At 46.8% G+C, this 23,135-nt stretch overlaps 1 protein-coding gene across 1 annotated transcript in view; it reads left to right on the top strand.

The window, feature by feature from the left end:
- Positions 1-6,443, top strand: part of Slc23a2 (solute carrier family 23 member 2) — a 49,226-nt gene extending 42,783 nt beyond the window's left edge. Inside the window, exons 14-15 of the mRNA XM_059261469.1 lie at positions 928-1,023; positions 2,087-6,443. Coding sequence (XP_059117452.1) covers positions 928-1,023; positions 2,087-2,319 — 329 coding nt within the window. The 3' untranslated portion in view covers positions 2,320-6,443. The remainder of the gene's footprint in view (positions 1-927; positions 1,024-2,086) is intronic.
- The last annotated feature ends 16,692 nt before the right edge of the window (positions 6,444-23,135 follow it).

The following is a 23,135-nucleotide window of genomic DNA, read 5'->3' as shown; positions in this document are numbered from 1 at the left end:
AAGAAAACCATTTTTAAAGTGGTGTGAACAACTAGGCTTGGTGGCTCTTTTGTAATCCCAGCACTCAGGGCTGACACAGGAAGATTGTCATGAGTTTGATACCAGCCCTAGCAACATAATGAGTTCCTGGCCAGCCTGAGCTATGGGGTGAGGCTTTGCCCCCCCCCCCCCCACCCGCCATAATATTTTTCATAGCATTACACCTGCAATTTATTAAAAAAAGATTTAATTTTATGTGTATGGGTGTTTCACCTATGTGTTTGTCTGCATCCTATGTGTGTAGTACCTGTGGAGGAGAAACTGGAGTCACAGCTGGTTACGAGCCACCGTGTGGGAACTGACCGAGGTCCTCTGGAAGAGCAACCAGTGCCCTTAACTGAGGAGCAATCTGCCAAGCCCCATGCCAGCCATTTTTAATTCTGAATCTTATAAAAGTCTATAGATCATACCTCAGTACTTCCACAGTTTGTTATAGTGTTATGTCACTTATTCAGTTCATCTACTATCCACATTGGGTTGGAGGGGTTGTGGTTGGTTGGTTGGTTGGTTGGTTGGTTGGTTGGTTGGTTGGTTTTTTGAAATAGAGTTTCTCAGTGAAACAGTCCTGGCTGTCCTGGAACTCAGTCTGTAGATCAAGCTGGCCTCACAGACTCTGCCTGACTCTGCCTCCCGAGTGGGACTAAAGGCGTATGCCGCCACCACTCAGCTCCTATCCACATTGTTAAAACCATGGAATTGATGGAAGTTTGCACAATAGCTTTAAATATTACTGGCAAGAATATATACATGTGTACAACTGAGAATTTTATATGTTCAAGTCCTGTGTTGACTTCCAGAGGTGTCCACTTCACTGCCTCTTTCTGAGTCAAGGACAGACCTGCCCAGGCTACAGTGATGACCCTTAATGGTGGTTCTGTTCTTATCCAGGTATAACAGGAATTGATCAAGTACTGAATGTCCTTCTCACAACTGCGATGTTCGTAGGAGGCTGTGTGGCTTTTATTTTGGACAACACCATCCCAGGTATGTGCTATATGTCAGGGTTGTTAGATGCACAAGCAGCCTTAGTGTAGCCCAGGTCCCAAGCTCTTCATCCTCACTCTGCCATACAGAAATAAGAACCACAAATAGCACTCAGTGACCTTTGCCTGTCAGTACCAGCTACTCACGAGTCTACGGCAGGAGGATTCCCTGAACCCAGGAGGCCGAGCTGAGTAGCATAGTGAGACCCTGTTTGGGGAGTGAGTGTAGGAATAATCGGTTCAAAGCTACCACTGGTAAGAGCTGTCTTCTAAAGTGGTTGAGATGATACTCCATCTAAATGACTGTTAATAGACAGTACATCATCCTGAGATGAGAAGGCAGAGGGATGCTCAGGCGCACCCTGGATCCTGGTCTCCCCTCACCTGAGCACCAGTGCCAAGCTACTGGTAAATCTCGTAGAGGCAATCGCTGTGCTGTTGTCAAATGCTGCCTTCAAGGACAGATGACACAGTCCATCTGTCTCGTGTGTCTGCCACAGGCTCGCCAGAAATCTTGGGAAAGCGACATTTGAGTGGTGGATTGTTCTAAGGAGGAATCTTAAGAACTTCAAGCCCAAGAACAAGACCAGTTCACCTCCTATCTCCACATCAAACTGGAGCAAAAATAAAAGCTTTGGGGCATGGCTCTTTGATGAAGGCATCGCGTGTTTTTCACGGGCGTTTTAGAGGGGGTTTTGCACTGCGTTTCATAATAGATTTTGAAGAGGGTGCAGTGAGGTGACGAGACAGCCAGTTAGGAGACTGGATCAATATGATACCCAGGACATCAGTCTCATGCCTAGGTCAGACCTCAGCATGAGAGCTGTGAGGACAGGGAGGACACGGAGTACGAAGTCACTTGACTGTGGAACACGGGGGACAAAGAGGGAGAGAGACCCCATGCCTTACTTGGCCACGTTCTCCAACTTCTCATGTTTTCTATTGCTGTCATTGCGCAGGTTTGATTTCTAAAATGAGTGTGTGTGTGTGTCTGTCTGTCTGTCTGTCCTCGTCGTTTCTAAAATAATTAAGTATTCTTTTGTGTTTGTGTGTGTATGGAGCAGGTACCCCAGAGGAACGAGGAATCAAGAAATGGAAGAAGGGTGTGAGCAAAGGGAACAAGTCTCTTGACGGCATGGAGTCCTACAATTTGCCATTCGGCATGAGCATTATTAAAAAGTACAGATGCTTCAACTACCTGCCTATAAGCCCAACGTTTGCAGGCTACACATGGAAAGGCTTTGGGAAGAGTGAGTCCAGCCGGAGTTCAGACAAAGACTCCCAGGCCACAGTATAGCCTTTGCTGTGCCCTGTGGCCTGGCCACAGTGAGGCGTGTATCTGTAGTCCCTTGCTGAGTAACAAGAAGATGTATGTTTGTATATCTACATTGGCACCCTGCACCTCAGGGCCAAGACAGGTTGCACATCACTCTTCTGTTGTGGGTGGTGATTGTGTCCAATATGGTGTCTCGCTTGTCTCCTTATTGGTCCCTTACCCTTTTCATGTCTGTTGCTGGCCTTGGTCACTGAACTTGAAATCACAGTCCTGCCATTGGAGTGGGCATTGGAATCTGTAGTGGTCCTGCTTTCAGCTCCCGGCTGCGCAGACTCTCGTTCCTGTGAGCCACTTCAAGGTACAGGGATTTCTGCTTCTTAAACACTATGGCCCACTCTTTTCGCCTGACCTCAACCTGAGCCCTGTGGAGACCTCATCTGGCCAAGGGGCCACCAGTGTCTTTACTTTGTCACATCTGCCTGGTCAGAGTAATTCTGTTGTCCCCAATACCCAGGAGCCTATTGACCTGACTGAAACTAGTGACATGGCTGCCCCGTGCCCAGATGGGAGCCTGCGTAAGGTCTGTATAGCTATGACCAGGTGGAACTCTGTTTAGGAGATTGACAGGGAAGGAAAGGTCCTGAGTCAATGGGATTCTCAACTACTCTCCTCCTTGCCACCCTGGCCCCATCCAGGTCAGCACAGTTCATACTAGTCCGTTTTACTGGCTGAGACAACCTATTTGGCATTTTCACTGCTGGCTGGTATGACGGGTATAGAGTGCCCACAGATATGGGCACCTTGGCTCTGCTGTCCTGTACTGTTTCATGTGTTTTATTCCTATTTAATGTTATGACTATAGCGGACTTTTGAAATCAGTGTTTTTCCATGTGAAGTTCTAATCTTGCATTCTATTCCTTGTCCTCTACCCCTTTAAGAAAAGAACCAGCGTCTGTAAAACTGTGGGTACCATCAGGGAAGCTTCTTGGAATGGCTATCCAAGGCCAGTGACCATTGTTGTGGGTGTGTTTTGTACTGCTCGATACCATGAAAGTGTAAATACTGTAATGTCTAATCTATTTATCACAACTGACTACTGGACCAGAACCCAGAAACATGGGCCGAGTTACATGTGAATTTGTTTGGTGAAGAAGGGAACCTGGGACAGTAATACAGCATCACCACATGGAATGTGCCATTTCCTTCTGTTGCAAGTCATTGCTGGTAGATCTGGCTTAATAAGACTTTGTGTGGGTTGTCAGGTCACATGTCCACTTAGCCAAATAGCTTGTGTAATTTGTTGCAGAAGATAGTAAGAAAAGCAGCTACCGGCGCCCTCTGTGAAGTATTCTAACCTAGATCACACATTCTTGCTGACAAATGACTTGTATTGAATTTGGTTTTCAAGCCAAGGGAAAAGCCTGAGACATAGAGTAATGACCTTGCTTCGTGTGATTGTACCTCTTAAGTCGCTGTGGACCTGGCTGAACTGTGTGTGGCAGTGAGCATTCCTGCCTCCCTTAGCAAGGTGTGACTCTCAGTAGCCTTCTCTCCACAGTTTGTGTCTCTGAGCCCCAGCCCCAGGCTGGCTCGGTGTCACCACATGCTAGGCCTTTGTTTTCATCCCGGCAGCACTCATGAGAGTTTGGGGTTTCCATAACACCTCACCTCAGAGCCACTGCATTGCTTTGCCAAACTCTTACTCCAGATTAAGTAAAGAACTTGCTTTCTAGTTGCATTTAGTTCTGTATGTTTTCTGAATGTATATTCAGAGTGATCAGTGCTTTGGAAGCTTGTTGGGACCTTTTGTCCCTCCTTCCTCAGCAAGCCTGTGAGGCTGACAGCTCACCTGCTCTGCATTCACTCTGTTGCCTCAGTCTGCGTTTTGCTTGGTTTATCCAGCTTCTCTGGAAGCTTCTGAGATTTTCAGTATTGGGATGCAGGAGTAGGAGTCCACACAGCAGCATGAGAACGGCCAGTGATCTGTGCCCAGTGTCCTACCTGCTACACCGGCCCTGCTGAGTGCCACCCCGTCTTCCCGTTGGGTTGTATTCTGCTCTGGTCACTATTAGTCTGGGCCATGGGCTCAGCAAGAATCTGTATGATCACGGAAGTGCTATGCCAACGTCTCCAGGGAAGCAGGTTTCCCTTGCTTCTCCCGAACCGACTGTTGATGTTCTTGGAAGGAAGAGGCAGGTGGGAAGAGAGAGAGCAGCCCAGCCAGGTGCCTCCACGGAGTTGTGTGCTTTCTGCACAGCCTTGAGTGATTGGCACCTCGTAACCACTAGGAAGCTTTGTGCAGCATGTAGTCACCCAGAACATTAGGGAATGTGTGTTTATGTGCCTGGAGGGGAGTTTTTAGGGGGACATGGTGGCCATGTGTGGTCTGTCTGGTAGATCTTGTGTCTGGCTTGTTGAGCTGCACTGCTAGGACTTGCTGTGTTTTGTCTGCCATTGGGCAGTTCAGAAGTATTTCAGATGTGAACATCCTTACAGGGCATCCATCTCTAGTTCTCACAGTGCACACTTGCCTCCTCTTTTACCTGAGAGCAAGCATTTGTGTCCGCAGAGAAAACAGAAGGTGTGAACAAGGACAGGAAAGGGTTCCCTGTGCAGGAGACCCAGGTTGGAGGGTAGTGGGAAATGGCACCAGTCTTTTTAAGTGACTTTCATTCTCATTTATGGGTTAAACCGTGATTCATTGGGACATTTATGCTCAGAATCTTTCAGGTTTCCAGTGTTAATGGTTATTGGGATTAATCTGGGCAAGAGAAGTGGCTTTACCAGGCCAGCTGGAGTGAAGCATTGTGGGTCCTACTGGTACCCATTTCCACTGTAACAAATTCACATGCAGGATTTACTTTATACTGTAGAATACTGACTTTCATGATGACAACTTGATTTATGCATGAATATCACAGTATTTCCATATAGTAAAATAACATTTCTGCCCAGGATAATAGTCACAGTTTTCCAGGGAGGGAATGATATAATTTTCATGACAATGTCATGTGCTGATAGAATTTCTCCATTGATGAACCTCTAGTATGTGTGTATACTTTATTTTACCCATGTGTATATTTTATGATCATGATCTAAACTGTTAGTTCTTTCATTCATGTCCCTGCTGAGACATGCAACTTAGAGTTGGCAAGGTTAATCATCAGTCAGACCAGTGCCGCAGAGGTGAAGCCTCAGTGTGGAACCATCTGGCTAGAAAAGAGGCAGCATCCTGCAGGTGGCTCTGCTGGGGATAGACATAAGGCTGCTGGTACCAGGCTTGGCATGGCTTGGAGTGAGGGGCCTAATTACCCAGTTGTTGCTGGACGCCAGCTGTGTATACCCAAGCATGTCCACTGCATACTGGGTTAGTGCACAGCTGGACCTGAGCTTTCACAGAGAGCTCTCGTCTCCAGGAAACTGTCTCTTGGATCAGGGTTTCACATACTGTACTTAGTTCTCAGTCCCCTCAAGATTTGGACACAGAATAGGACATCTTCCACTTTCTATGCTTCCTACAGTCAGAACCCCAGTAGTGCAAGAAGGTCCCCTATGTGCCAGCATTCAGCTCTCTCCCATGGAACCTGAAGCACAGTAGTGCTGGGGTCCCTTTTCAGCAGCCTCACGACCCCGTCCTTCCAGGATGTTGACTGCCTTGTCACCTCTCTGACACCCAGCAATCTCAGTTGCTGTATGTTTCCTGGTGTCTAGAACACTCATACCAACGTTGCTGTCCGAGGCCCTCTGACAGTTCGGTGAACACCCTTTTCTGTCTGTTCTGACAACTTATTTGACACATTAATAAGTTTCTGACTGTCCTTAAAACAGTAGAGATTCCTCTATTTTATTTGAGTTTTGTGACTGACTTTACCTATATATCTTTCTGGGATTTTGTTTGTTTTTAATTTTTATTTTGCATACTGAGGGTATTTGGGGTGGGGTTGTTTTTTGAGATGTGTAATTCTTTTATGGAGTTTTTAAAAAGAATTTTCATATTGTTTTTCTAACATGGCTTCATTAAACGTTTAAGTATTTTAAAAATATGTAATATTTGGACCAGATGTTGTGAATAATAGTAGAGATAAAGCTATTTTATTCTGTATTTTTAAAACTGTTCCGTACGAATAAAAGCTCTCCTGGATGTAGTTCTGCTGTCACGTGCCTCTTTCTTTGGCTGGAATTCATTTAAGAGCCACATGTTTTAAGATTCTTAAGGAACAGAACCAATGGGATGAAAAAAAAAACTGTGTGTGTGTGTGAATTTATTATATATGATAGTTCATATATATGAAATATATATGTGTGAATTTATTAAGTCGGCTTACATTAAAATAACAACAGCTGAATCACACCTGAGAGGCTGAGAACCAGGTGGTTGCTCTGGGCTTGAGGCCGGGGGCCTCCGTAGTTAGAATGCTGCTGTGGTTGCCTCTCACTGGCCAACAACCCAGCAGTTGCTTAGTTCACAAGGTGGGGAGCCTCAGCAGTCCCAGTCTGGTACCGTGGACCTGGAAGGATGCTGGTGCTTAGCCCAGGATGGAAGCCTGGAAACGGTGGTTTTGACATCAGTGGAGGAATTGGCGGCAGCAGCAAGTGAATCTAGGGCCAGCCAAGCAAGCAAGAAGCCAGCAACCCTCCTTCTTTGAAATCTTCATGCCCCCCTTTTTAAAAAATCTGGGCTGTGTCGAGAAGGTCCAATCAGGGCAATGAAGACAGTTCTTCAGGTGAGGCCCCTGCTCAGGTGAATCTAATCTATGATAAAGTAAAATTAAAGCCATAGTCCTGTCACCTAAACAGACTAGTGAGGTAAGTTCAACAGCTTCCCAGGAGCCCATGTCAGCAAGTGGGTGGGGGTGGGGGGATCCTGAATCAGTGAGAGAAGCAGGAGCCTTGGGAGGATGTGGGGTGGCAGGCCTCAGGTGTCAGAGACAAGCAAGCATGCTGGGTTTGGTGGCAGTTTGGGGTGGATTTCAAGCCCATTATAAACAGCAGCCACACCAAGAGGTCACAGTGTGGATGGCAAAAAAGGCCAAGTACAGCTACTTGTGTGGCCAGGCCCCATTCAGTAGTGGTGTGCTAGGGAGGCCAAGGGTGGACACTGAGGAGCTGTGGAGGGGCCAAGGGTGGACACTGAGGAGCTGGTGCATTTTTCAAGTTGGAGCAAACAGACTGATCTAATCTCCATCCTTGATTTGTCCCTGTCAGCTTAGGACATAGTGACATTATAGCTGCTCTGTGGGCCATATATCCTGCTGCTGCATTCTCAGTGTCCAAGGAGTGCTAGGAGGTTGTCCTCTGCCTCTGAGCACACGCAGAATCAATAAAAAGCCATCTAGATGCTTCCAGAAAGAATTAGCTGGTCTAAAACCCAAGTAGCTAGGACCCAATGGACATCAGTATTCTCAGTGAAGTCTCTCCCCCTCGTCCTCCCCATCCCTATCCTTATCCCATTTCCCTCCCCGTCTCTTCCCCTTCCTTTCTTCCCTCCCTCACGTTTTAGAGATGTCTCTGTGCAATTCAGAGTGGTTTCGAACTTATAATCCTTGGCTCGGTCTCCCAAGTGTGAGGATGACAAGTGTGTACCGCTATGTGGGGCAGGAAGAGATCTGAACTGAGCTACCAAAGGCTCACATTTAAATGCTTTGGAGAAGGACTTTTTCCCCCCCTTAATACCAGTGTAGAGGTTTTATTTATTTATTCCTTTAATGTGCTTTGGTGTTTTGCCATTGGTGTCAGATCTCCTGGAGCTGGAATTACAGACAGTTGTGAGCTGCCATGTGGGAGCTGGGAATTGAACCCAGGTCTTCTGGAAGAGCAGTCAGTGCTCTTAACCACCAAGCCATCTCCCCAGCCCCGTAGATAAGTACTTACACACGAAGAGAAACAACCCCAAGCACTGTGTATGATAACTGGGGTAGGTCAGCAATAAGCTCAGAGAGTCTCCCCATAAAAAGCAAACAGCCAAAAGGAGGGGGAAATGTCCACCGTGATACCAAATTAAGGTCATACGTGTCATCGTGGTGGGGAAAAGAGAAGACTTAGAGGAAGAAACAGACCTAAATGGACTAGTAGTTACAAATGACCCAAACTGCCAGTCAAACATCCTAGCACATGCTGCGAAGCACTGGTGTTCAGAAGAAACACGAGCTGCGATTGTTGGAGGCCCCAACGTTGTATTCTGAAACTGATAGTGTCTTAGCAATCAATATAAAGAAAAAAAAATTTAACCATTTTTGTTGAATCTAAAAACAACTGGGCTTATGTCTTAAATACGTTTAATTTTGTTGTTTTCTTTATAAAAGTCGGGCTGCGTAGGTTAGGGGACTGGGTGGGGGGGATTGACCAAGCTTAAATGACGTCTACCATAGATACATTGAGAAGCTGCTTACACTATGGTGCTGGTTTACAAAAGGATATGCAAAATTACAAGGAAAGTTGTGAAAATCACCCTGGGCAATTACCAGTCACCTACCATTTCATCAAGGCTGTCCCCAGAGGGAGAGACCGCCGGGGCCACACCTTTCTTCTGGCGGCTGAAGCATTTCTTGAGGGTTTCTTTTTGACTGCATTTATTGAAGGAGGTCTGAGCTTGGTTAGTGGCAGGATTTGCAGTAGGTTTGGTTGGTAATTTTTCTCCCAAGCTCATCTCACGAGCTGGATATCAACTTTGCTTTTCTATTCTGAGTAATACAGAATACAATACTGAGTAATACAGTAACACAGAATACAGTTACGCAATAGAAAGTATAAAATTACAACTATTTGGTAATATCACAGGTTAAGGGGAAGGCCCCCAAATGCCTTGCACGTTACTAACATTCAAGCCTTATACGTCCTCCAGTTGTACTTGACGTTGAAGTGACAGTTTGTAGCCAAAATCTTTCTCAGCCAAAGTCATAGGTCTTAGTGGTGTGGACATGCAATTCCAACTATACAGCAGGCTGAATCAGGAGGATCCAAAGTTCGAAGCCGACCTGTGCTTCAGAGCCACTTGAAGGCCAGCTTAGAGACCCTGTCCCCAAACAAACAGTACAAAAAGGCCTGGGGATACAGCTGTGTGATGGAGTGCTTGCCTAGGAAGGCCCTGGGTTAAATCCCTCATACGGTACAGAAAACAACCCAAAGCTACCCTCATCTGCACTTGTTCCTGCGGGTGGCCATGTCAGAGGCACGGCAAGAGACACCCTGGGGCCGAGGCTCCCACGGGCCCTTGCCTACCGAGAGGTTCACCCATCAGAGCTTTGCTTCCTGGTGAACGGATCCCCTGAAGTCAGTTGCCACTTCCTTTCCTCTGACATGGCTACCAGCATGTTCCTCCATCAGTTACTTCTCATTGCTATGAGAAAACATCCGACAGGAAGCCACGTAGGGGAAGATGGGCTCATTTTGGCTCAGGTTAGAAGGGATCCCTTCCACCATAACACCCCAAGGCCCACCCCAGTGACGCACTTCCTCCAGCAAGACTGCATCTCCAAAAGGTTCCACAACTTTCCCAAACACGAGCCCATGGAGGATGTTACACACTCAGAGCACCACACACATACACACACACTCACATACACACATACCACACACTCACATACACACACACTCATACACACACACCACACACACACCACACACACATACACACACACCACACACACACACACTCACATACACACACAACACATACACACACACCACACACACACTCATACACACACACCACACACACACACCACACACACACCACACACACACACACTCACATACACACACAACACATACACACACACCACACACACACACCACACACACACACTCACATACACACACAACACACACACACTCACATACACACACCACACACACACACACCACACACACACATACACACACACCACACACACACCACACACACACACACACTCACATACACACACAACACATACACACACACCACACACACACAACACACACACACAACACACACAACACACACACATACACACACACACCACACACACACACATACACACACAACACACACACAACACACACACATACACACACACCACACACACACTCACACATACACAACACACACACATACACACACAACACACACACACATACACACGCACACACACACATACACACCACACACACATACACACACACACCACACACACACACCACACACACATACACACACCACACACACACACACCACACACACACACATACACACACACCACACACACACATACACACACACATACACACACACACTCACATACATACACACCACACACACACAACACACACACACATACACACACACTCACACACCACACACACACACACACACACACACACACACACACACCCTTTGCCTATAACTGGCCTTTCTTAACGGTTGCAGTCTTCTAGAACATACCATCCTCATGAGGGAACAAGACTCAAACTAGAAGAAAAACTCTGGTGGCTGGATTTGGTCATCAGTCCCAAGCTTGTTCAGAAGTACATAGTGAACACCCTTGCGTGACCCCCTCCACACACACTCACACATATTCCAACATGGGCCTTGCCTTAATGTCTGAGGACATCCTCCTAGGCAGAGCAAGAAAACTCTCCTATCAAAGCCCAAACTTCAGCCCCCACTTCCCAGGACAGCGAGCCTCAAACTCCTGATTCGCTTTACCTATGAGGAAATGGTAAGAAAGATGCCTGTAGACTGTGTGAGCTCCAGGGCTAGACACACAGAAGCCCTTTTCCCAGATGACAGCCAGCCAGTGTCCCTGGATCCTTTTTCTTGTTCCTCCGTGGTGCTGGAGTTTCAGGGTGCAGGACTCCCCAGCCTTGCTTGTGGTCGTGGCATGTGGCCGAGCTCTGGACATGAAGTTGAAGGAAGCTTAGAGATGCAGCTTCTGGTCTTGTCCTTCAATAGCAGATGCTTACCCCGATCTTTGTCTTTGCCCCCTTGATGAGAAGCAGAGGTGGTAGCCAACCAGGGGAGCCCATTCAGAGAAGGACATCCCCAGAGAGGTAGGACACGAAAGACCCTGGTCTGATGTTTCTCATGGTCGTGGCATGAAAGAGAAATCTTAGAAGCCTTAGCAGTAACTGTTAGAGCTGTTAAAGCTGTGCTCTAAATACGGGGAATTTCTGAATGAGGAAGCATCTAAAAACTACACTGGCAGCTCCTAGGGCCTGACAGGACAGTTGACCAGCTAGATGCTTTGCTCAGGTCAGCTTACATGCTAGTTCACCACGTGCTTCACAGCAACACCTCGTTGCGGGAAGGATTTGAGGGCTTAAGACCGACTAGATTCAGGCCTGGAGAGATGGCTCGGCTGCCCTCCCGGAGGACAGGGTTTGTTCCCAGCTCTCACATGGCAGCTCCTGATCATCTGTAACTCCAGTCCCAGGGGATTTGAAGCCCCTCTTCTGGCCTCCTTGGGCACCAGGCAGGCATGTGGGACACAGATAGACATGTAGGCAAAACATTCATACACATAAAAATAAATAAAATTAAAAAAAAAAGAGTTGTCTAGATTATGTTGGTCTTCAGTTCCTTTCCAGGTCTGGAGGCACACACAGTTGTTGTTTTTTTTAATAATTTGTTTATTTTTATTTTGTATGCATTGAATTTTTTTGCCTTCGTGTGTGTCTGTGAGGATGTCAGATCCTCTGAAACTGGAATCGCAGACAGTTGTGAGCTGTCATATGGGTGCTGGGAATTGAACCCAGATCCTATGGAAGAGCAGTCAGTGCTCTTAACCACTAAGCCATCTCTCCAGCCCCCACACAGGTATTTTTATAGAGCCACAATTCTTATATATGTGTTTTAAATGAATCAGGCAGGCAGAACTCATATCTTGGGTATACCAGTCTAAAATGGTAGGGGCCGTTTCTACTTCATCTGCATTTTCTAGACCAACCAAATCCTTTATCAAGTGGCCAGAACTGTGAGACAGACACCCAGAATTTGACCAGCACTTGGGCTGTCTGTGGGATGTAACTACAACCTCCTCCCCAGGTGAGACTTAAATGTCTGCACACGGGGACGAGCCCCAGTGGGTCAAGTGGGGGACAGGGTTCCACTCTCAGTTCCAGACTCACCCAGAGGAACAAAGAGAGAAGGAAAGCTGCTATTTTAGGAGCTTTTCTTACTGATGTCTTGAGACATTTCATGCACCACGTGCTGACTGTTGTGAATGCATCGGTATAAAGACATAAAGAGTGACAATTATCCCACTGTACCAGGCAGGGGTCCACTGCTTCCACCTGCTGTGCCCTTGGACAGTGCTCACACAGCAGTGTACAGAATATGTTCAGAAATACACAAGGGTTATGCTTGTGAACATGTATCCAGCAACTTGCCCTTTCTCTTATTATGGTGTAGCACAGGCACCTCTCTAGTGGGAAGTTAAAGACATTTGTGCGTTGAGGCACAATGCAAATAAGATGTTACTGACGTTGACTTGATTTGCTGGGGTTTGTTTGGCCTTGTTTTAATTTATTTATTTTATGTGTATGGGTGCATAGCCTGCATGTCTCTGTCTGTGTAGCATGTGCATGCCTCCTGCCCACAGGCCAAAAGACGGGGTGTTGGATCCCCTGGAACTGGCGTTATAGACAGTTGTGAGCTATCATGTGGGTTCTGGGAATTGGACCTGGGTCCTTTGGAAGAGCAGCCAGTGCTCTTAAGCATTGAACCATCTCTCCAGGCCCTTGTTTTGTTTCGGAACAGGGTCAGATGTAGCCCAGGCTGGCCTGGAACTTGCTATGTAGCAATTTCTGCTCACTCTGCCTCCACCTCCCTCGAAGTAGGTTCCAGGTGTGTTGCCCTCATCCCAGTTGTACCGATTTCTTCTTAATGCAGTGTTTCTGCCATCTTTTCTCTGTGTGCCCCCCCATCTCTCTCTCTCCTCCCTCTCTCTGCCCTGAGTTGTTCTGATTGCCAAGTACTTTATGTTAACACCCTTCTTTGTATCATTCATACATTTCTCCACGTTCCTATAACTAGTAAACATCTTGCTAGCTCTGCATCTTGTCTACACACACATACACTGTGCTCATATAGCCGCTCATCACTTTTTACAGGGACTTTTATGCACCTTTCTGCATCTCACATGATCTTCTCAGCAATGTCTTGTGGAAACTCCTATAGTGGAGTTGGTATCACTTAAATTCCCTTTTTTCCTGGTGGTTTTATAATATTCTTTGCTATGGATTCACTGTTCTTTATTCAAAGTTGTGTGATATGTGTATTTGGTCTTCGGTCATAACACATAACCACAATAAACACTGTTGAAAAGGGATTTAAACAAATGCTGAAATACATTCCCAGGAATGGGGCTGCTGGGCTGACAAGTACGGGGATTTTAAATTTTAAGTTATGTTGCTAGATTGCTTTTTTTTTTTTTAAGTAAAGTTTTAATCTGTTGCACTATGTAGCTAGGCTGTCTTTGAACTCTCTGTGTAGCCAGACTGGCCTCAAACTTGTAGCAATTCTGTCTCTCCATCCCCAGTCCTGGGATCACAGGTGTGTACCACCATACCTAGCTTCTAATCTACATCTTGACACAGAGATAAAATGACAAAGAAATAAAATATTCCCTGTCAAGTTGATGGGACGCGGGATGGATCATATTGATTGTCAACTTGACCGGGATTAAAAACTTGTGGCATACACCCAGCTCCTTCTGATTCTTGCTTGTGGATACAGTGTGACCAGCTGCCTCTAGCTCTTGCCACCATGGTCCTGGTCACGATGGACTGGACCCTGAAACTCTGGGCCGAAACAAACCCTTCCTTCTTTCCGTTGCGTTCACCAGGGTGTTTTACTACATCAGAGAGACCAGTGACTAACACAGTAAACTTAGGTAAACCCACGAAAAAGCCTGGGAAGGGTGACCGAGAAACCTGTTCCCTCCCGAGTGTGGACTTTGGTCTGTAATGAAACTTTGTCCTACTTCCTTACTTGGTCTTTGAACTTTCGGTCCCAGGGCAGCGGGGAAACCCTGAGTAGAGGTGAGAACGACTCCCCCACCCCCCATCACTAGCATCTCTCTCACTTTCGCTCTGTGACCCTTACAGTTGAATGACATACTCACGTGAGACTTGACGGGGCCTGCTTTCCTGCCGGACATACAAGCTCCAGCACCGGGTAGGTGCCTTGCATGTAAGTAGCAATGAAAAATGTTTGTAGAAGCAGGGCCTGGGAGGCTGAGGCAGGAAGATAGAACACTCAAGGCCTGCCGGGGCAGCTTAGTGAAACCCTGTCTCAGAATAATAATAACAATAGGAGAGATTGGGGAGAGCTCCCATTAGCACTAGCGCCTAGCGTGTGCCAGGCCCTCCCTGCCTTCCCAGCACTGCAGAAAATGTTTGTGGAGATGCAGAGACCAAAAGATGGACCACAGGTGGACAGAAAGGCTCAGCAGGTGAAGGTGCTTGCTACCAAACCTAGTAATTCCAGATGGATCTTCAGATTCCACATGGCAGGAGGAGAGAATCAACTCCTGTAAGCTGTTCTCTGACCTCCACATGCATGACCTGTCACCACCCCCAAGTAAATAAATCAAATCCCTGTCATGGGCAGGGAGAGAGAGATTGAACGGTTGCTTTGGGTTGTGGTGATGGTTGTTGTGAATTTAAGATCTTAGAAAAACAAAAACCAAAAAAGGCTGCATCTATATGAAACATCCTACAAGGCCAATTGACTGTGTATGTGGAGAGCTGGGACATTTCGGATCCAGATCCAAATTTTCTTGCACTGTCTTAGCCCCTAAATAACCAGTTATTGTGTGTGGCGTAGCATCCTTGTGACTATTAGGTCATTCTTTTTGGTATATACTGATTCCTAGCTTGCGCTAACCCACAGGCTAAGAACGTCATCAGATAACGTCTAAGGCCTACGGCAGAGGTTTTGCTCAGGTTTTGTCCAGGTTTTGCTCCCACCCTCCTGTCTGAGTTCGCTCTCTTCTGTTGCTGTGATAAACACCAGGACAAAAAGTAGCCTGGGGAGGAAAGGGTTTATTTTACATACAGTCCATCATCAAGAGGAGTCGGGCCTTTTAACCACTGAGCAATCCAGTCTCCTCCACTCATATGTCTTCACCAGTGTTTTGTTTGTTTGTTTGTTTGTGTTTTTTGTTTTTGTTTTTCGAGACAGGGTTTCTCTGTGTAGTTTTGGTGCCTGTCCTGGATCTCACTCTGTAGATCAGGCTGGCCTCGAACTCACAGAGATCCACCTGCCTCTGCCTCCTGAGTGCTGGGATTAAAGGTGTGCGCCACCACTGCCCGGCTGTATTGTATATATTTAAGTTACTCTGTATTGCATTCTCCCCACCCCCATTTGTGAATCTATTGCTATTTCTTGCCAAGATATAACCAAAAAAGTAAATAAGTTTCTAGAAAATGTTTGCAAGAGATAGAGAGTTAAATAGTCTTGATCCATAGACTTCTTTTAAGCACTCACATAGCTAATGATGCTGCTGTGTCCACAGCAAGTGAGGTTCGCTGTGTCCACAGCAAGTGAGGTTCCTGTTTTAGTAAAGACCGTATGTCCACTCCCCAGGTTGGATGGGTACATATATGTCAAATAATAACCTCAAGGCACCCAAAATATATCAGTGTTGAATTAAGGAAAAGAAATTAAAAAGCACTTCCCCTTAGAGTAATTGAACCAACAGCAAGCCCAGATTAAAATTCTCTACTCTCTACATCTCCTGTCATTTCCTGTCTGTCTGTCTGTTGTGTGAGTCTGCATCTGGGCCTGCCGGAATGCTGTCTTGTGACTCGATCCCTGTGTCTGTGTCTATCTGTTCTATGTGTGTGTCCCTAACAAAGGGCTTCTGCTCTGTAGCTTTTGAACAGTAAGAAAACATCACATGGGAAAGGAATGAGGGATTAAGTCATGGACTCTAACTGATCCAGATAGCAGACACACACTATCAAGCAATATCCATATATTGTCTTCAATATTCATGGCAGATATTCATTTTGGAAGGTTACTTTCAACCTATTTGCTATTCCAAGCATTTATTCCCATAACATATACACACATGTACATGCATGCATTACTCTGGGGTCAAGGGCATGTTAGAGTACATAACTTAAAATTTCAGCTATGCCTTAGTTTAGGTTGTAAAAGTTGATCACATGGGAAATCCAAGGCAAGTAAGGTTATTGTCACATTATTCTCTTAAAGGCAGGTTAAACAAATAGGCTGAACACACAGTAAAACAGCAGTCTTATTTCTTAAGTGACCTGACGGTGTATTATTAACTCTGGCTGTGAGGCCAGTCTCTTAAAATGTAAGAGATATTTGTGTATTCCACAAATATTGCACCCTCACTTAGGTAGTCTAGAATTTCATTCTTGATTTTTATTATTTATTCATTTAAAAAATATTGTTATGGACTGGAGAGATGGCTCAGGGGTTAAGAGTACTGCCTGCTCTCCCAGTGGTCCTGAGTTCAATTCCCAGCAACCACATGGTGGCTCACAACAATCTGTAATGAGATCTGGTGCCCTCTTCTGGCCTGCAGGGATACATATAGGCAGAACACTGTATATGTAATAAATAAATAAATCTTTTAAAAAATATTGTAGTTTTGTTTCATGTATACAAGTATTTTGTGCTTATATGTGTGTGTACCATATGTGTGCCTGGTGCCTAGAAGAGGGAGTCAGATCCGCTGGAACGGGAATTACAGGTGGTTGTGAGCTGCCATGTGTGTCTGGGAATTGAACCTGGGCCCTCTGCAAGAGCGTCCAGTGCTCTTAACTGCTGAGCCATCTCTCCAGCCCCCATATTCAGCACTTTAATTAACAGTAGTTATTGATATTTGATCAGATGTTCTTTCAGCACTAAATGTTTTTATTGTATGGTTTTGCTTTTTAATTTATTGTAATGAATTAAGTTACCTGTGATAGTTTCTGGTTTTAAACCAGATTTTTTTTTTTTTTTTTTTTTTTTTGGTTTTTCGAGGCAGGGTTTCTCTGTGTAGCTTTGCGCCTTTCCTGGGACTCACTTGGTAGCCCAGGCTGGCCTCGAACTCACAGAGATCCGCCTGCCTCTGCCTCCCGAGTGCTGGGATTAAAGGCGTGCGCCACCACCGCCCGACAACAGATTTTTTTTTCTTGAGGCAAGATTTCTATGTGTAGCCCTGGCTGTCTTGGAACTCACTTTATAGACCAGGCTGGCCTTGAACACACAGAGAGCCTGCCTCCACCTCCTGAGTGCTGGGGTTAAAGCTGTGTGCCACCACCACCCGGCTCAAACCAGACTTTTATCACTAAAGTACAGCAAACACATCAGTGTGCTGGTCTTCGGGCATGGCTGTGTCTATTTGCTAACACTCATTAAGGACTTCTACAGTGTGTTCCTAAATGCAGCTGTCTATAATCTTCTGGTTTCACTTTCTATATCCAATGTGAGGATTCAAATTAGTGCAGCTTCAAAAATCAATTAGGAAGCTTTTAATTACTTACCTATGATCTAAAATCAGTATCAATCATTATGGTTTCTGCAGAGGGGATTCCCCAGGCCCCAGAGGCCCAGGCTGGAATGTTCACTGGCTTGCTCTGGTGCAGGTTTTAACTGGCTTGCTCTGGTGCAGGTTTTAACTGGCTTGCTCTGGTGCAGGTTTTGTGCAGGCAGCCAGAGCTGCTCTTCGTTCATGAGTGCAGTGGTCTTTGCCGCGTCCAGAAGATATAACTTAGCTACAGCCCTTCTTGACGTCTGCCTCTTACAATCTCTCCACTCACTCTTCTTTAATGTTCTCTGAAGCCTTGAGGCTCAGCCTTGTGCCTAAACACTCCATGGCTACTCTCTGTCTGCACTTCGGTTGTGAATCTCTTATTATCTATTAACCACTGTCCGCTGCACAGAAACAGGTCTCTGATGAGGACTGAGAGCTGCACTAATCTATGGGTACAGAGGTATGTATTTAGAAGACAGTTGGATGCTATGTCATATCGCAAAACAATAGTGGCAGATTCACCACTGGGGCCTATGTGCTCCCCAGACATGGGCTCTTCGGCAGACTTCCAGTGCCAGGCTTGAGTGTCATCCTGTGAAGTTGGTCTTAAATCCAACCAGAAGTGGTTGGTTACTCCCCCGTAATATTCCCAGCACTTTAATGATTCAAGCATTAAAGGATTTAAGTATGTAGATCTGTTCATGAAAAACAGAAGGCAAATACACTTATTATGTAAAAGAGTGAGTGAAAAGGAATGGAAGCGAAGCCCTATGCTACCATTCCTCAGAAGCACTGGGAGGTTGATCTATGAGCCTTCGTTATGGTAAACACAACCAGAATCAGAGAACGTGCTCAACTTACGCTACACTCAGTCCTCCACTTCCTTCTCTGTGGGAGCTCCTACTGCATCAACCAAAGTAAGCTACACATTTCCCAGAATTCTCTTCCCTACACACACTCGGGTCCGGGTTGGCCATGAGAGAAGTGTGTGCATGTTCTAGAAAGAAGCGTAAGACGGCAGCGGTTGCAGTTCTGTTTGGAAGATGGGCGGCCGCACCCTACCCTGCAGCACAGCATCGTCGGGTCCTCCCCCGGGTCTGTGCAGCTCTGAGATCTGGGCTCTGCTATCTTCTGCAGGTCACCCCTTGATGTGTGGAAAGAAGAAACGGGTGCCAGTGTCTCCTGAGGTGACTCCTTGGGTTCAAGTTTGTCCTTACTTTCCTCTCTTTGGGTCTAAACGTGTAGCCCTAGCTGCCCTGAGTTACTGCTGCACACAGAGGCCCAGCCTTCCTTCCAGAGTTCTTCCTCAATTCCCTGCAGGTTTCCTGAGCTCTCATTGGTCTTCTTAAGATGTTACCTGGGGGCTGGGGATATGGCTTAGCCGATGAAGTACTTGGCACACAAGCATAAAGGCCTGACTTCGGGTCCCCAGTACCCATATGAAGAGTTGGGCACTGCAGCACATACCTGAAATCCCAATGCTGGAGAAGCACCCTGGGACTTGATGGCTAGGCAGTCTAGCTGAAGCCGTGAGCTCCAGGTTTGGAGAGAGACCTTACCTCAAAAAATTAGATTGAAAGTAAATGAAGGGTATGCCCAGGTGCACAGATATACATGTGTATCTATGTATGTGCATACATATGTGTATACACATTTGTAGGTATGTGTATCTAGACACACACATCTATCCACAACACATAACTTGTACACATGCAAAGGATGCTACCACACCAGCTTCTGCTTCAAGTAAATTCAAAGAGCATCCCATTCATTATGAAGGCAATCCCAAACTCCTCACCACCACCCACAACACAAGAGTGATCTGACTTCCTCCTCCTCCTCCTTCTCCTCCTCCTCTTCCTCCTCCTCCTCCTCCTCCTTCTCCTCCTCCTCCTCCTCCTCCTCCTGTGTCTTCCTTTGACCCTCTTCCTGCACACCTGGATCCTAGCTTATCGTTCCTGAAGAACATGGCCAACAGATTGGACACTGGCAATTGCGTTTTCTGTGCAGAGTCCCTTATCTGCTTTAGAAGCCTCTGTCCCTGGCAACGGGGGCCTGGGGAGGAATTGGTTAAGCTTGTTGGAAGGGCTGGACAGCTCAGGCCTGTTCTCAATCAGGGCACAGTAGGAAGGCTTGGGGAGGTCTCCATAACGAAGCGATTAGGTCCAGAGGTTGAGCGTGGGAGAGAACATGCTGATAGTTCATCTCTGTGTACTGAGGAGGTGGAGGGCCAGGACAAGGAGGAAAGCAAGCAAGGTCTCACAGAGCTGAAACCTTGAGAGTTGGCGTTCACCACTGCAGGGAGCAGGCCCGTTCTGGCAGAGGGTCAGCATCCCAGGGCCGGCTGGAAGGGGCCCATGGACTATCCTGCTGGCTGCGTTGTCCTGTCCGCCCCTGTTTGGCTTCTTCCCAAGGTTTCTTGGCCCACAAAGCATGCCTTTCCTCCAAGCAACTCCCCCCAGCTGGCTCCTCTCTATAACTCCACAAGAGAGGGAGGTGGTATCGGCTCCCTGGCCAGTCTGGAGTCTGAAGCACATTTACACACAGGGAAAGACACTCAGGGTTGCTGAAACGCCACGGGAAACAGGCAGCTCATCTCATCTTGGGTTCTGACTCTTGGCCGTGTAAGTGAAACATAAAACATCTCTCCTTCCCACTGTTTGCTCCGGGCACACAGGGCCACATGCTGCTTTCCCACTGAGCTAGTATCTTCATAGCTTCATAACTTACTACTCTTGCCTCAGCCTAGAATGTTTTTCCCCGTCTCAGGAACTCCTGCCAACCCTTATGCCTGGAACCAGATGTTAGCAGTTCCACAAGGTTGCTCCTTATACACCTTGTTGTTCTTCTAGACACTTCCATGTAGTACCTGGCACTAAAATCGTAGAGATCATCATCTTCAACCTGAGGAATACCTGTTCGTCTTATGATAGATACTTCAACAGAAGCTGAAGCCTGGTTCTGGGTTTTTTGTTTCTTGTTTGTTTGTGAGAGAGTCCCATGTAGTTAGGCTGGCCTTTAACTTACTATGTAGCTGAGGCTGATCTTGAACTCCTGATCTTCCTGCCTCAGCCTTGTAAGTGCTGGGATTTTAGGCATATTGCCCAACGTGGTTCTGAGTTCATCACAATGCCCAGGGGATGGCTGCTACCTGTTGCTGTTATTCATCCTGTCGCTTTGTTTCTCTGTAATCTCTTTCTAATCAGGAAAGAGTTAAAATATTTATTCTATCACTTGAATTTCCATGCTAAATATTCTGGTGTGCTGCACACAAAGCTCAAAAAATCACCGTTTGTTCTCTCCTTTGAAACCCCGTGCAGCTAGTAACCAAAACCATGACGATCGAAGTCGGGTAAACCTGGCCATTTAAGATAGTCCTGCAGTGCGTCTGTTTGCCACACCCCAAGACCCCATCTCTGTTCTAATGGTGGCGGTGAGCTTACGTCACATTTTGGCCATGGGGGGAGAAGGGACTTCTGGTCTTGGGTGGATGGCATGCTTATTCTAGACACAGTATTCTTCCCCCACAGTCCCTACTAGGATATCTAAGTTTCCATGGGATCTCCAGAATGGCTCAGATATCATCTTTCTGTGATTCTCTCATCCGGATTGTAGGATACGTGTGGGTTCCCCAGCTTTCTCCCTTCTAGGCTTATCTATGGAGTAAGTAGGCCTGCCCCTCAAGAACTTCCTGAAGCTTCAGAGGCTGTCTGGCTCTACCATGACTGAGGATGCCCAAGGAAGCTCCACGCTACAGGAGAAGTCTTGCCACTGAAATCCTCACTGGACTAAATATGAGGATCTTATTGTCCACAGGCCCCCTTCCGAAATGACCTTCTAGAGAAGGTTGCTGGCTGCCTTCTTAGGATCCCTAGGATCCCACCATGGTTCACTCCGCGGCGCAATGACCAAACGAGTTTGCTTCCACTTCCTCTCTCTTTTTTCTCCTCTTCACGTACTTGTGGTTGGCTGTTGCTATTATTCATCCTGTCGCTTTGTTTCTCTGTAAGGACAGCGTGAGAGCTACATGTGAGATGAATCGTCCAAGGCAGCTTAGCATACCGCTCTTTCTGTTTTTTTTCCATCCAGCACAGCTCTGTTGAAGCCCTTAGCCACAGAGACAGTGCTGCTGCCCTGGCTGAAGCTCCCTGGCCGTCTCTTGCGTTACCTTAAACTGAATGCTAGCTCTAGGAGCGGGGCCATTTTCTCTACACAGACCTTTTTGCTCCCTTCTTATGCCAAATTCCTCCTTGGCATTTTAGCTTGTCGGTAACATCCATGCTTGGTTCTTGTAACCATAAACCTAAGAGTTGTTTAACAGAAGTTCAGCGGCGCTCACTGTGGGTTCTGGCTGGCTTCTTCATCTCTTTAGCCAGCGTGGCCTTTGAATGTTGTTTTCTTGCCCCAAGGCATCATGGGAGCTGTGAAGAACAAGAGAATCACACTTTTCTCCACTATCTCACCAGGTTGACTTTAAAAACTGGACATTTTGACCTCTGTCCTGGATAACCAATGAATTTTTGTTCCTAAAGTAGAGTAACAGGACAGGGCCAGCTGCTTTGAGTTGACCCGATCCTTCAACAGCTCAGTCACCTCTTGTTTCTTGAGGACGTGGGGGAGAATTCAAAAGGACAAAGATCACTGTCCTCATTTGCTATAGTTTGGATCTGTAGAGCATCCCAAGGGCCACCATGTTAAAGACACTACTGGGAGACGGTGGAATGTTACATGGGTGAGGTCACTGGGGGAGGAAGCTAGGTCACAGTCGCTGGGCCCTCCGAGGAATAGTGCCCTCCACGGTCCTCTTGTTCCTGTTGATTTGTGGCTATCATGGTGTGAACAGCCTGTTCCTCCGTGCGCTCCCTGCCGTGAGGTGCAACCTGACCACAAGCTCAATGCCAAGGGGCCAAGTGGATCCTCTGAAGCTGCAGCCAGGAAAGCGTCTTACAAACTGCTTGTCTCCGGTGGCTGTCACTGGGACAGAAACCGACAGATATCATGCCTCCTGCAACGTATGTTCTGCGAGAAACCGAGCAGAAACCCCACATCTGCTTCCTCGGGACAGAGTATGTAACTTCAATCTCGAAAGCAACTTTTGCCTTAGGAAAGTTCTGACTTGGTGTTGGGTGCCCAGGATGCGTTTGCCGGACTTCCTTTGCTGTGTTTTGAACCTCCCTCTTGTCTTTGGCGGCCATGTTGTTCTTCGGTGGCCACAGTGTCCTGAGCCTGCTGCTCTCAGTCGGTGCTCCGAGGCTCGCTGCTCATGGGCCTCACTGGCTCGTCGCTGAGGCTTCATTCTTTCATCGGCTCCTTAAAGGTTCTGTTTCTCTCCCACACTTTCCCCTGAATGCTGACAGC

Source organism: Peromyscus eremicus, chromosome 4, assembly GCF_949786415.1.
Source record: "Peromyscus eremicus chromosome 4, PerEre_H2_v1, whole genome shotgun sequence".
Lineage (NCBI taxonomy): Eukaryota > Metazoa > Chordata > Mammalia > Rodentia > Cricetidae > Peromyscus > Peromyscus eremicus.
The sequence above is the reverse complement of the archived record's forward strand: the minus strand, read 5'-3'. Positions and strand labels throughout refer to the sequence as shown.